Genomic DNA, 15,439 nt, shown 5'->3' with positions numbered 1-15,439 from the left:
TAGGGAAAGCGGGGTAGGAGAAGGAATTAAATTGCACACAGCTAACAAAACCTGCAGACAGATCTGAATGGTTTTTTGAAGGGGCGGGGGGGGGGGGTTGAGTGAGGAAGGGGAATTTCCTCCAAATTTCTTTAGGGTCTTGTTAATCAGTTTGAGCATGTTGTTAAAATCAGTATCACAGTGGTAGCGTTGGAATTGCAATGGCTTACGGTATGAACAAGATATGATTTGTATCACTCATACATTATGGTGTCTTCTCACTCCTGTCTTCCACGCTGTAACTGCGCTGTAAGAGAGCCATGCTATGGTTGTCTAAATGTGGTCAGGTTAATTTTAGCTCTTATAGTTGGATACAATATTAGCGTTCTTCCCCTTAATATGTGTTTCTTTCTCTTTGTTCCACCCACAGACATATGCTTGCTAGAAACCTGACAACGTGTTGACATCGGTGCATGTGTGTGGTGTATCGAGTATTCTCTGGTTTATGTTGTGGGGTTTTTTTTTAATTATTCCATGCATACTAAAATGTACATTGTTTGTTGTCAAACTGTGCTGTTGCCATCAATTTAACTGACTTGGGGCCAGCCTTTAATGGAGTCACATGCAGGTTTTCCACTAATCTGCCGGTATCTAAAGGCAAAATGTATCCTGAATTTCTTTGGGTCATTTAATCTTAGTACGGGCAACTGCCTGAACACGTGTCACTGAAGATTATTTTTTTTCTTTCCACTGACACAGCAGCTCTGTACTTTTATGCTGCTTTCCCAATAAAGTTGCACTTTCATTCTGATGTTGGAATGAACACAAACCCAATCTAGTCTGGCCTGGATATAAATGAATACTCAGCTGGAGCAAAAACAAAGCAGCAATAAAATGTGGATGATCAAGGGCAGATACATGCACTTCACCTTTTCAGGATTTTTCTGAAATTTTCCTGTATTTCACAAATAAAGATTTGTATTAAAAATACCCAGCAGGTGTCAGTGATTCTTCTCCTGTCCATACTGAACCACTGCTCTCCTGGTCTTAGAGTAAAGGACAGTGGTGGTGTGAGAACACTGATATAAAGCAGCCGGGTTATAACCTACTTTTCCTTTCCAGCAGGCTCTGTCAGAGTGGGAACTGCTCACTGTTCGGTTTAGATCATTTAGCTGAGCAAGGCAACTGGACATCAAGGACGTGATAGTTCAGCAACAGCTCTGTGACAGATACAACCATGTGTGTGGAGTCTTGGTCCTGGGCTGGGCTAGCAGTTCATTGCTGATGGCCACTCCAAGGGTCAGAGGGAAGCTCCTGTGCAGCTGAACCACAGCTTTGTGTCCCTTCTGCTGCTCTCCCAAGGGGGGCTTACCTCCTGATTACTTAAGCAGAGTCTTGAGACAAAACAAAATGTGGGTCTGGGTCCTGTGTGCTACCTCGCTCAGCAGACCCCCAGGCATAGCAGTGTTCAGAAAATATAGTGCAAATTCAGGTCAACAGTGATGGATTAATCTGAAATATTTGACTTCACCACTAAGCAGCCTGGAGGCAGTATTCTAAGATCCCATGCAAGAACCGCTGAAGTGGGGCTTGTAGCATGTTACAGTGAATGTTTTGTCACAAGGTGAAGTAAACCTGAACGATATGCTGCCAACAGCGTTGCTGGCAAGGTCAGTATGCTACTGGCAATGGCATTTTTCAAGTGAAAAAAAAATGTGACGTGCCGTTTATTTCAAAGAAATAAGGCTGATTGATTACCATTATTGCTCAGTTTTGGAATCTAGCAGTTAATGTGGTCTTTGAAAAGTGGCAAGTTTCTGTTTATGGGAGAGAAAGAATTTCCCAGGAGTTGTCAGTGTGTACTTAGTACTATTTGTAACTAGGAGGGTGGTTTTTAAAGGTAGCCAGAAACTTGAAGTGTATCTCAGGCTGGCCTCACAGCCAAGTTGGCACCGTACAAATACACATCAGAAAAAAAAGAAATTAACTGTGAAAATGAAATTGTGCACATACATCCACAGCAACAAAAGAACTCACAGATGATAGGAAAAGTTTGTGTTTAGAATCTCAGGATATTGGCTTATTGCAATACCATTTATTCATGCATAAATATGTAGAAGTAGTTGGGCAGTCTTTAATACCATTTCTCCTTGTTGTGCTTATCCCTGTCTTGCCCTGCTATGGGAGGGAGGAGAATATGCGCGTGCACGTGCATACACACACACAAAATTCCTTGCTGCTGTGCAGTATGGTGTCTTTGTATGTGAAGAAGCACTGTTTGAAAACAGATCTGCAAGTTTAAGTGTGGAGTGAGATGGGGAGGAAAAGAGGGTCTTGATGGAATTCCCACACAACTTATAAATTTTGCCTTTATGCTTGCATAATTGTTACTTGTCTTTCTGATACAACTAATTAAAGAACAGAAACAATTTTAGAAAAGCCAATGGACAGAATTATTAGGCTAGAGTTTAGTATTAAAACTTTAGCTCTGATCCATGTAGCACTAATGCACAGCTTTACTACTCACTGTTTATATTGTCCTTTAAAAAAAAAAAGCCAGTTGAAATCCTTTTCCTGATGCATAAGACAGTGTTTTGGGAGTTTTATCAGTTACAATGTGGAGAATCAGTTGTTTTAGGTTAAATCCATTTCAGTTAGCAGAGAAGTCATCCAGAGTAAACATGGCTTTTCGGTAATGGGCTCGGCATCAACTCATGAGTATTGACAGCAACAGGAAAGCAGTTCTTGCAACATTTGGTAAGATATTTGAGAAACTGTTTGCCAGGTTTGCTTAATAATTAGTATAAAATGGTTGCTTCCTGCTTTAGCAGTATAGTGTGCCAGCAAAAAAAAACACATCTTGACTTGGTATTTGCAGAGCTCAGTTTAAATACAAAATAAATCATGATGCAGACTGCTGTACTGCAGAGAGAATGCTGTTTCAGGTGTAAGTTTCTTCTAATCAGAACGGATTACTATGGGAAGTAGCAGCAAATCTGATTATAAACTAAGCTGCTTGCTAGTAATTTTGGCCTTTGCTTTTAGAAAAAAAGATTTCAGCCTATTACATGTTCTCTGAGTTTTGTAATAAAAAAAATCAGCTGTGGGGATGTGATGTGCCTGCTTTTAATTCAGCTGTTTTCTCTGATCTGTAAGGCACAGTGTTGATGATACGAGTTCTGCCCATGCCTGTGAGCCTGCAAAGGGAGGTTTGCTGCTAATTTCAATTAGGAAGAGGCTGGGAAAAAGTGTCTGTAGTGATTAGGAAGTAAAACAGGACATGTGGAAAGATCCCCAGAGTAAAGTCTGAGAACTTCAAAATGAAACATCCTAGAAAAAGAAGGGGAGAGGGAAACAGAGGAGAGTCACAGCAGAGAAGGGGTAGAAAAATGGTGTAATTCCATAAGTACCACCATGCCCATTTCCGTGGGTGATCTCATTTGAAGCAATAGGAAGGAATTAGTTAAAACATGCAACCCAAACAGCTTTTATGATATGAGAGAAGGCTCATGTGTACAGACCCTAAAACAGCTCATGAGGAAACAGAAGGAAAATATGTCCATGACATCATTGCTTCTAAAATCAGCCTTCTTGCTTTTGATAAAGCTCCAGTATTTTTGTTTTTTGACTACGACTCTCCTATTGTGTAAATCCTAAACTCATTCTTGAGTTACTTTTCTGATGACTCACAGGAGCGTGGAAAGAAGGCTTGGGTTGTGTGGTGGAGCAAACAGCTCTGGCTCTGTGTTACTGGGATGGATGTTTAGTGGCTTAGGGAATGATGACACATGAAAGCGGGGAAACTGTCTGGCTTTGCACAGTGCAAAACAGCAGGCATTTCAAAAAACAGCCAGACCTTTTGTCCTGTACAAGAAGGCACATGTACTTCGGTCAGATCTGTAGCTGTGCATGTCCAGCTGCAAGCAGAGAGTAAAACAACTGGAGAAATAGTAGGATTTGATTCATCAAACCAGTCAGCTGCATAATGCTGTGGAAAAGAGTAATTAATTAAAGTGTGACTGCCTGGCCTTTTCTAACTAGTGTTATTTGGGTTTCCATACTCTCTGCAGCGGCTGAGACTCAGCCTGGTGTTCTTGTGAGGCTGCCCCGCATCGGCAGCAAGTGTTGGTTCACCCTTATGGCCGTGTCTGCCAAGCTCTGGTATTTATCATTTTCTCTGGAGTGAGAGTGAGGCGATGTGTGGCCTTCTGTAGGGAGACTGGACATGTTTAGCGTTCGGCAGCCCCCTTCCCCATGGGAAGTAGGAAAAATCTGGAGCTGCAGTAAGGCTGAGCAAGCTGCCCTGTGTCACCGAATATCTGCATCTTAATCCGTGTTCTCAGGAGGACTGCGTTTCTACGCAGCCGCTAGGAAATGGGATTTTTGAAGTTCCTTCCTGAGTCTGACTTCTAGACATACTTCACTTGAAAGATCACAAAGGAGGATCCTTTAGAAGGGAAACCGCTTCTTAAAGACATACGCTTAGAAAGGACAGCGAGTTTAGACCGATATTCATCTATTGTTCTGCAAACTCTTAAGCACTTCTCTGTTGCTGGAATCATACCCCAGTCACCTGGTTCCTGTGAACGTGAAGTGACTGGATCAAACTGAGGAGGTCAAAACACTTTTCATATTTAAAACCTTGTCATCTTTTGTTAGCTTAGAAGTACAAAGCTTCGACAGTGCTTGAGACATGGCTTTAGAGACATGTGGAAGCTGCCTGAGTTGTCTGCTGATACCGCTTGCACTTTGGAGTATTGTTGTTAACATCCTATTATACTTCCCAAACGGGAAAGCTTCGCAGGCTGCCAGTTACCAGCTTCCCAACTACGTGTGGTATTTTGAAGGGATCTGTTTCTCAGGTGTGATGGTAAGTGTCAATTCTATGGATTTTTAATGAATTGCGTTCTACTGCAAATAATACTGGGTTACTGTGCACTAATGTAATTGTACTTTTAAAGAGAATACGGATTACTTTGGCAAAAACACTGCAGGCAGAACAACTTCATTAAACTGAAAAAAATTTGAATATAGTGAATGACATGCGAAGTGTACTATTTAATTTCATGTAATTAATTTTGCAGGGCTGACTTTTTTTTCTGATGGCTTTTTGTTTACATGTAATTTACACTTGTGGCACTACGTTGATTTAATCCTCTATGGAGGCTGAGTCAGAGCTCTTTCACCAAAACAAAATTTAACAAAAACTAAAAAAGCTTCTCAGAACGGTTCAGATGTTTTTAAGAGCTGTATGCAGGCCAGTATTTAGAGGACTGGATACAGTTCACAATGCGTCAAGTGCCACTGTTGTTAGGTTAAATACAGAATATTGTCTGGCATAGTAGAATTCCCTCCATTACATTTGTATTATGCTCATCTGCAGTAATAAACTAACACATAGTTGCTCACTGCTCGTACTGTTCACTGCATTCATGAAGAGCTGTAGCCTCAGAGACAGAAAGCAGTTACGTAATAAAAGTGTATGCACGCAATCAATATTTAAGAATGTCTCATCTGCATAAGTAAGGTGTTTTTATGAAGATGCTGAACTGGAAGAGTCATTAAAACATGTGACATTCTTTTGAAATGGTGTATTCTTCCTAAAGCAGAAGAAAAAACTAATCTTTTCTAGTGGAGGGAAAAAATACCAGGCACATCATTTGAGCAGAAAAGCATAGCTGAAAATTTGTGAAAAAGTTAACTGCAACAGTGATATTCATACAGTGAAGCATTTTTAGCCCTAGGATCATTACCAATTTATTAAAAACACATATATTATCCTGTTACAAACAGGACAGCAGCCTGTGAGAGGATGGTACTGTGATTCAGGAACATTCCCTTTTCATATTTCCACTTTCAAACTAGTGCCTCTCCTGTGGCAGTTTGTGGTTCTGGAGTCCAAACTCCATTTACTGAAATTACTCTAGTATCAGGTTTAAATAATACTATAGTCTGGGAAAAGCAGTATGGATACTTGACAGAGAAAGCAAATGAACATCCAGGTGAATTTACAAAAAGCTTGTACTACTGAGTTTTTCTAGCATAACTGTATTGGTGAGGAAGGCGATACACTGATCCCTGCCACGGTCAGCAAGAAGCTGTTGAACTGATGTGGTTGTAGCGATAAAATACCCTTCCTTTAATTGGTATTGACTCTTTTACTTGTGAGCTTGGTTTTACTCTTTCAGCTTCACTGGTATAGCTGTGTCCATGCCAGTAGCGCTTTGCTGTGGCAGGAGACCCTGTACTCTTGTCTTTTCAAGTGCAAGAAACAAGTACGGCGACAGCCTAATAAGAACAGCACAGTTCCACGGTGTGCCTTGAGTAACTGTGCGTTCCTACTGAGCAGCTTTACCATTTCAACCGAGCGTAACAGATGCAAGTGCCCACCTTCCACGGGAGAAGGAGGCTTTGCCTTAATATTTGCAGTCATTTCACTGACCTTATAATGTCCCCTTATAGATCCTTCTGTTGGCAGTCATTCTAATAACACTGGAGTGTAGCATGTTCTATCGGTGCTGCCAGAGTGAGAGCTGTAACAAAACCTACAGGGTGAGTCTATGTTCTATTTTTGTGCATGTCTCCAGGATTTGTTCCAATGTCTTCCTGCTGCCCTGTTCCCAGCACTTCCTCCTGCACTCTCCGTGGGTCTGTTTCCACTTCCTTTCATGGAGGAGTATTCTAAGTCGGGTTGAGAGGTTACAGAAAGCGTAGCTTCCTCCTTCTGATGCGTAAGCAGAATGAAAGAAAAACAAACCACAAAAAAGCTTTGTTAAGTAAAATAAGAATGTAGAAGGCCTGAGAGTTTCGATGAAGTGCCACAACTGAGTAGCTTCGTCCCCTTGCTTGCATTATTTGGAAGCTATTTTTTCCAGTGACAACTCTATATATGCTATCCGGGATGCAAACATGTTTAATGTATGGTTGTGTTCCTCTAGCATTTTGGGAAACAATTTTGCAAAAATGCAAGTTTAAAAAAAAATAAAATAAAACCCCCAAACAATATTTAACTGAGAGTTGTGAAACTGTCTTAAACATTGTCTTAATCTTTATTTTGTATGTGTATGCTTACTATTCTTTACCTGGTATTTTTCTTTGTGAATAATGACAACTGGGACAATCAAATGGGAAATTCAACCATCAGGAAGTAGCTAGGCAGGCTGAATGTCTGTATTTTCTGTGGACACTGTCCCACACAGTAATATTTTTCTCTCTTCAGAGTTTTATTTCAATTGTGCTAGCCCTGCTTGGAGTTGCTTTCTCTGGATACAGTTGCATCATTTTTACCTTGGGGTTGATCCAAGGCCCCTTCTGCAATTCGTCAGGTGGATGGGATTATATCTTCAAAGACACTGCTGGAGGGTAAGAAACATCAGTGTAACTCTTCTGGAAGAAACTGTTCATCAAAGCAATAGTCAGACAAATTCTCAGAGTTCTACACAAAATGGCACAGTCTCTTGAACACAAGACCTAGATTGGTGAATGAGGTTTTTCAACTTCTTGAATGAGCACCAGAATCATCACAGGTATTTGCCTCCTTGTAAGGAAAGATTAAATGTAAGAATGTTTGTACTGATCACACCTGGAGGTCCATTTAGCTAAGTGTCCTTCCTCTGGTGGTGGTCACAATCATATGTGTAGTAAAGATTGTAAGATTAGACTGAGTGTAGACGGACACTTTCTCAGCATATTCTCTCAAATTCCTCAAGTTTTTAATTTAAAAATTACATTATTATATATAATATAATATAATATAAATGTTATATAATATTTTATATTTAATGACTCAGTAGGTTTCTCTTAAACTCCTAAATCTCAATGAAGTCTGTGGTTTGATCACTGGTACTTTTTGCATACAGCTGCTGTATCTCAATAAAACAGGTAAGTGAGGTAGACAAAGTGTTGTCCATGTCTCAGCCTCCTAGAGGCATGAAAAGTTTGATTCAGATCAAAGAGCAGCAGAGGCTGCTTTTGCAAGATTTTACATTCTCCTTTTAAAAGATCAAAGTTTTATAAGACTTTAATATTTCGAGTCATATAATGCCAAGCTCTTTCAGCTGCATTTGAATGCACTGAGGAATACCTATGTCAGAGGATCACAAGTTCCTTCAGCATCCAACAGGAATATTTCCTACACTATGGCCTTCTCTGACTTGTCAGCTTTACTTTAAAACACCAAAGTGCATCCTGCAATCTCTGCTATGTATGACCAGCATTACCATCCCATTTGGAATACAAATACGAGAGTTTGAGTTCAACAAAAAGGGCCACATGCTGAATAATGCACTCCAGATTTGACTTAAAGCATTTCAGTTATAAATGTTTAGAAAAAAAGCAACGACCCTGAGCAAGTGAGTCTAACAAGGGTTCTTGCAATCGACCTCCAGGTTATAGCATGTCTCACAGTTAAAAGGGCACGTCAGCTGTGCGCATTATGATCCTCAAGGATGCAAAGCATGGCTCTAGAACAACTGGAAGTTGCACATGGTGACACTTAGCTCAGCTCTGCCATTCAGGCAGCATGCACTGGTTAGAATGATGGCATTGGGGTGTTCCTGCTCTCTGCACAGTACTGATGTCAGCTGGACTTAACCTAAAGCTGAAATTAAATCAATAAAAGGAAAATTCCCATTTTAAACTTGGCTTCTGCTATTTGAAAAAATGGCAGTGTCTCTCTAACCCTTGCGTGTCTAGCAAGGTGTCCTGGTTTCAGCCAGGATAGAGCTGGTTTTCTTCACAGAAGCTGGTGTGAGGCTATGTTTTGGATTTGGGATGAGAAAATGTTGATAACGTGCTGATGTTTTGGGATGTTGCTAAGTAGTCAAGGACAGTCCAGCTTCTCGTGCTGGCCGGCCAGCAAGAAGGCTGGGGGTGCACGGGGAGCTGGGAGGGGACACAGCCAGGACAGCTGACCCTGGCTGGCCAAAGGGATATTCCATACCATATGACATCATGCTCCGTATATAAAGCTGGGACGAAGAAGAAGGAAGGGGTGGAGGGACGTTCGGAGTTATGGCATCCGTCTTCCCAAGAAACCATTACGCGTGATGGAGCCCTGCTTCCCTGAAGATGGCTGAACGGGGAGTAGTGAATAAATTCCTTGTTTTGCTCTGCTTGTGTGCGCAGCTTTTGCTTTACCTATTAAACTGTCTTTATCTCAAACCATGAGTTGTTTCGTTTTTACCCTTCCGATTCTCCCCCCCATCCCGCCGTGGGGGAGTAAGCGAGCGGCTGCATGGGGCTTAGTTGCCGGCTGGGCCTAAACCACGACACAGGGAAACTAATGAAGCAAATGTATTTGAGGAAAATAAGTCTTTTCACTCAGCCGAGTTTGACAAACCCATGCAGGAGTTATGCTGGTGTAATGAAAGACTAGGGTCTGGCTCCTAAACGTGACGCATCTAAAGGCCAATGTTTTTTCTATATATTTTAGGTAAAATAATGTGTATTTAAATTGAAATGCACCCACCACATCTAATTTACTTCACATTACTCTTTTTCTAATAGGTACCTCACAGATTACCCTGCTTGGTCTCGGTGCACCGAACCGGCTAACATAGTGGAGTGGAATACCATTTTACTCTCTGTTCTGATAGCTCTTAGTGGACTGCAGTTGATCATCTGTGTTCTCAAAGTGGCTGCTGAGTTGAAACGGACACTCTGTGGGACCTATTCTGTTTTTGTCCAGGTAAGAAAATATCTGAGGTAACGTCTTCAGCATCGCAAAGTCAGTTTAGCTTCAGCAGCTTCTCTCAGCGGAGGGCCTACCGTTTTGATTTACGCATTCTCTATGCTTTATTTATTACTGCATTTTTATTACCAGAGGATATGCACTGATAATAACTCTATTGTGTTTGATTCTTCCACTAATGCCTTGTGGTATACAGGGATTGGTGACGGCTCACTCCGACCTTTATGGCTAGGATTGAGAATTTAAACATGTGCCTGGGAATTCAGCCCTGCTGCCAAGTCCATTACTGCTCTGTCAGCAGAGGTGTCTGAGCACCTTTCTTCTAGCATTCCACCGAAAGTCATTCTTATCAGTGTGTGGGCTTCACGGCAAAGAGCAGGAGATACAAGCGGTTAATATCGAGCTGTGATGGAGGCATCTGTTTTTACTGTGTTTTCAGTAGGTTATTGAAACAACAAGTGAGAGGGCTCCGCTTTGGGCTGCAGAATTCGTTGGAACGCAGAGCTGGAGGGCCTGCTGCTGCTACGCTGCTTGCTGGGGTGAAGTGGCGCGGTTTAGCATGGCATTCTGCTTCCCCAGCTTGGGAGGGAGAGTGAAATTAGACAGGCTTACCCCTCCCTGTCCACCGGCACCAAGGAGCCCTGGGGGTTTTTTCGTAGCCAACGATCCCGGCAGTGGCAGCACCTTGAGAAAGATTTCCTAATGAGGAAGAGCAGCAAGCCCCAAAAGCATGCGCGCACCCGCACACACGCACCCGCGCGCCTGCGCACGCGCACAGAGCAGGGCTAGTCCTGCCACGTAAGCGGGAAGAGCTGGGAGGGCAGAGCCGGCCGGCCTCTGCAGCACGAGGTCTCCTGGCGCCGCGGAGCCGGTCGGCCAGGGCCGGGCAGCTGCAGGGGCCGCAGGGGCCTTGGGCAAGCGGGCAAGGAAGTGCTTCTTGTAGGAACTCACCGTGAGGCTGAGGTCAAGGCCTGAGGCAATGTCTCTCAAACATTCCTCTTGCCAGTGGAAGAGCCTCATCAGCCTGGGACCCACCCGGCTCCCAGTGGCATCTGCAGCAATACTGGCAGCTTGTCCATGGGCGTGGAGCGGGGTCACCTCCGCAGCCCCCAGCCTGTGTTGGATTTAGGTTGGATGTGGATGTTGAACAGTCGAACAACTTCCATATGAACTCGAACTGAAAAAAAAGAGGGCAATTCCTTCCTTTCTTATTTGCAGGCCAGGATTCTCTGAAAGTGGCAAGGAAATCTTCACAGCTTCTCCCTCACCTCCAGAAAAAGAGAGAAACGGCTTCTCCAACATTTACGGTGGTAGATTCGGGTGCTGCAAAGGCAAATGAAACCCTTGTCTTAAATCTTTGTCTCTCAAGCCTCTCTATTTTGCATGAAGTTATTTGAACTGTTTGACACCTACATTTTTCGAGTTGTTTTCTAACCTGCCTGGTTGTCCCTGGCAGTGACTCTTCATTTTTTTTACACTCCAGCTTATTCTGACAATAGGGAGGTTTGAATACCATGAAACTGCTTTTGTATCGAAATCACCTTTGTTTGAATAAACCGCTGTAGAACTGCTGTAGAACTGCTTTCATACTGCCCTCTCTTTGTTTAGAACACAATTTGTTCTTCCAAAAGGGCCTGGTTCAAAGCCCTGTACGTCAGGAGGGGTTGTTGCCTTGAGAATTAGTGCACTGGACGAAGCCATGATTTCTAAATGAATAAATTTTAGTCACAAGCAGACAATGGCAGTCAGGAAAAGCAGCAGCCTATCCTGCTCATTCTATCTAGGAAGTTCTCAACTGCCCAAAGCAGTTACTAAAAAAACTCTGTTATAGAGTCTTCCTGAGGTGAGTCTTTTAGAAAGGCATCCAGGCCTGGCTGAAACATTACATAGCTCTGAAGTCAGCCGTGCTAATTAGTACACGTTAATAGCTGCACTGTGTTTCTTTTTATTTTATCCTCAAAGGCAAACTTTTGTTTTGGTTTTTTTTTTAGTCAAGTATTATGTGACTTGGGGGAATATGTGAGGGAACCTTGTGAGCATCCAGTGCTAGCTTGTTAATACTCTTCTAAATACACTGACCTTGCTGCAATGGAAGGCTAATGTTCTTGACAATAATAATCAGATGAAAACAAATAATGATCTGTTTAAAATGAGCAGCTGAAAACTGTTCTTAATTCCTCAAAGAATTATTATTTAATTCCCAGTGCAAATTCAGGGATTCACAATAAAATGAAATAAATATGGCTCATTTGCAGCTGCATGGGCAACGTTTGGCTGTATTCTGGACTTTGGTTTTGAGAGAATGAACACCCAGAGGAAAGTGAAGTATGTGCAGTAATGCATTTATCCCTATTACATTGGGACTAGTGGAATTCAGCTGTATCAACATCTAATATTAAACACTGTTAGAACTGCAAACCATACAATAAGTGGCAGCTGTGGGTAAGGTACTTCTTAGGAAAAATAAAGTGTATCAGTGATTTAATTCTGTTTCGAGACCATATCGAGGTTTTGCCTAGATACTCCTTTATCAGATTGTTTTGAAAAGCTGATTTCTTTCTGTAGAATTTGAAGAATGCATCTAAAGTTTTAATTGCTTCATTTCTACTAAGTTTCAAGAATTAAAAAAGAAATTAATTATGTTTAAGAATGGGGCTAGTCTTTTGGGCGATGGTTCGACGTGGCATGGATGTTCAGAGATGCATGCTAAAAAGGCACGATTACAAAATGGGGACTGTTTGCAACTGCACACTTTTTTTTCCCTAGGCTTAAATATACACCATATCATGTATTTACTTAAATGATAATCCCACATTCTTATGGATTTATGCATGTTGTTTGCAGACAGAGGGAAAGGAAAGAAAACTTAGTCAACCCATACTCCTGCCAAACATCTTGGAGAATCTTGCTGATTTCATGCCTGCCAACCATGGAGTTGTTTGTTTTGAAAATGTTAGAAATATTTGAAAAAAGGTTTTGGTTATTTGGATGAAAAATAGTATGTGTGGGGTAGACATTCAAAGCAGACAACCCCTAGAATTGCTAAATATTCCTAAAGTGAATGGCGCCATTTCACTGAGGAAAGCAGACAATCAGGGTGCTCTATTCAGACTCCAGCTCAGCCATGGGGAAAATACAGGCTTATCTTTAGGCAAACAGGGTCTATTGAGACACGTTTTGCTATGCAGGATGAGAGCAACGAAATACCTTAAAGTTACACCTGGAAACTCTTAACCCTTTGTCTTGCTCCTGGGTGTGTCCTTTCCACTTTTCAGTAACTTCTGTCTCTGACCATGGAAAGTTCTGAGCTTGGCAGGCAGAAGACACAAAGAACAGCCTCTACTTTGACAGTGTTTTCCATAGTAGTAGTATTAGTGTCTGTACCTGACCACCAGCAAGGCTTGGCTGTCTTTGAGACATCCTTTTTTCTGTGATTGTGTCATGTGAATTTACATTTCCACTCTACCACAGGCTGGTATCTCCTATTTCAGTGGCTTAAATCAAAGAGAGAGATGTGTAATTTAGCTCTTGTTGGACGTATTGATTCTGCAACCCTCTGTATCCACAATCCAGATATTGGCACCTCCATTGCCATAGCCAGACTCAACTGTGACTTGACAGCTCAGCCTTTAAATGGGCAGTTTATTAATTTGAAATTGGTGGTAAGAATACTAAAGGCTAACAGTGGGTTACATTTACAAATTTAACAACTTGTTTCACACGGCGCTTTTGGATGTAAGGCAAAGTTAAACTCGATCTAATCAATTAAAGTTGTGACTCAATCCTAAATACAGTGCCTCTAACAAGAGGCAGTAGGAACTGTGGCTGGTAACAAAACCAAGACTCCTGTAAGGAATATTAACTGCCTTGAAATCCAGACATAACTGGTGACTCTTGTGGTGGTGGTTGCGGTCAAACACAACCATCTTGGCTCTCCGGCTGCAGAATGCAGAGAGAAGTGGGCCACAGAGCCAGGACAAAGCTCACACCATGCTTGCACACAGGAAACGCTTTTTTTGAAGGTTCCTGAACCTGAAGTGCACAAGTTGCCTGCTGAAATCCACACATAAAGCACCCTGAGCATACCTGGAGGAAAGCTGCAGATTTCAGTTTATAAACCCCTGTACGTGAGGAGTTAATGCCGAAACCTGGAAGTAAAACTTCCAGCATTCTTTGTTCCTCCCAGCCAATGCATTTTGCCAGAGTATTATGGTTGCTGCATCTGGAACAGGAATTCCACTCATCTAAAACACTGCAACTGGAAATAGCTGCAGAGACTCAGTTTTGACCACAAATAATTTTGGGCAGAGATTTGTGGTAAAATACTGTGGAGCCCCATCCACCTTTGCATTCTGGGGCATATTACTCCTCGTGTAGATAAAAGTGAGCCACACTGAAGTGCAATTTCCTGATTGCTAATTCTTCACATGTTGGATGGAGGTTGTTTCCCCCATTGAAGAAGAATAGGATGGCAGAGGAATAATGAAGCTCCCCATAACTTTAGAGGTTATTTGCCTGCAAAGGTTTGCAAAAGGTCAGAACAGCAGCATGGGCAGCAGACTATAAATGCATCACTCAGATTAGGGAATTACGAAATTGTGGGGTTGCAATTCAATCTCACTGGGAGCTTTTGCTGAGACTTTTTTGTTCAGAATATTCCTTTTTTCTTTTTTCTCTCAAGGAAATTTTGAAGTAAAAGATCAGCTTTATATTTTCAATGCATTTTTGAGGACATTCAGAAGTCAGCATTTCAGCATCCTCAGTATAAGAAATGAGGTATTGTGGTTTAAAACAATAAGGGGATATTCATGACACCAAACTGCAGACTCATGATTTAAACAACTAAATTAGATGCTCAGTATTCTTAGGCCCTGTTTACCAGGAGAGAGATGTTCCTGCTCTTCAGACATACCCTGAATAAAGTAATACAGGATTGGGAAGCTCAGTCACCTCTGTCAGGTTTCTGAGTTCCTTAAGAGAAAGATAATAGGAGTGTGCTCAGGCACATGAATATCTTAGAGTTTGGGTAAGGCACGATTAACAGCTGTAAGGAAAAGATCTTGCCTGTCAGAAGTTTTTATTTTATCTTTAAATAAAACCAACATGCAGTTCTTCTGCAAATCAAGAAAACGTAATTTAGAGGAGTCAAGGGAGTAAGGCAAAGAAATGCTCATGTTTACCCTCAAATAAATGTGGAGATTTCAAGGATACTGCTTGTGTGTTTTTTTCTCTCCTTCAGTCTGATGGAAATTTGAACAAAAATAAACCAAATAGCCCACATATACATCAACAGTTCTGTTAGCTGAGTATTAAGGAATGAATGACTTTGAATTTATGTAGTATAAGAGGAGATAAACGTTTTATTATTTTTACCTCAGTCAATTTACAGAAGGGGCATATGCAACCTGTACAAGCTGATCTTTCCACTGAACCACTGACCTTCATCCATGGCAAAGCAAAAAAAAAAAAAAAAAAAAAAAACCACCCTGCAGAAATAATTTTGAACATGTGACGCCAATCTGGGAAACTCCAGAATTTCATCATAGATTTGGTCAGATTTCGAAAACTTGGCTTTGGCCACAGTCATTTAGACAGAAGCAGAATCCTCCATTTGATGTAGATGTGTAGAAGGTTCCAACAGGTGAGATCGTGAACTTCAGTATTCTGACAGTGCCTGAAAATTTTTATATGAATGGTGATTAAAATTGGTAATTTATCTGTATATCACAATGCTGGTAAATAAGGTTTAGATTTGTATGCCATTAAGGG

At 41.6% G+C, this 15,439-nt stretch overlaps 2 protein-coding genes across 2 annotated transcripts in view; both read left to right on the top strand.

The window, feature by feature from the left end:
• TM4SF1 (transmembrane 4 L six family member 1) overlaps positions 1–4,379 on the top strand; it is an 8,625-nt gene extending 4,246 nt beyond the window's left edge. The window contains exon 5 of the mRNA XM_010294622.1: positions 4,323–4,379. Coding sequence (XP_010292924.1) covers positions 4,323–4,379 — 57 coding nt within the window. The remainder of the gene's footprint in view (positions 1–4,322) is intronic.
• Positions 4,380–4,672: 293 nt separating this feature from the next.
• Positions 4,673–9,667, top strand: TM4SF18 (transmembrane 4 L six family member 18; the record flags this gene model as incomplete). The annotated part of the gene is made up of 4 exons (XM_010294621.1): positions 4,673–4,849; positions 6,442–6,531; positions 7,199–7,341; positions 9,487–9,667. Coding segments are annotated over exons 1-4 (591 nt in total), but the record flags the coding sequence as incomplete, so codon positions are not given.
• Positions 9,668–15,439: the final 5,772 nt, after the last annotated feature.

The sequence above is a fragment of the Phaethon lepturus genome, unplaced genomic scaffold (assembly GCF_000687285.1).
Source record: "Phaethon lepturus isolate BGI_N335 unplaced genomic scaffold, ASM68728v1 scaffold45699, whole genome shotgun sequence".
NCBI classification, from domain to species: domain Eukaryota; kingdom Metazoa; phylum Chordata; class Aves; order Phaethontiformes; family Phaethontidae; genus Phaethon; species Phaethon lepturus.
Note: the sequence above shows the minus strand (reverse complement) of the source record. Positions and strands in the feature narration are given on the sequence as shown.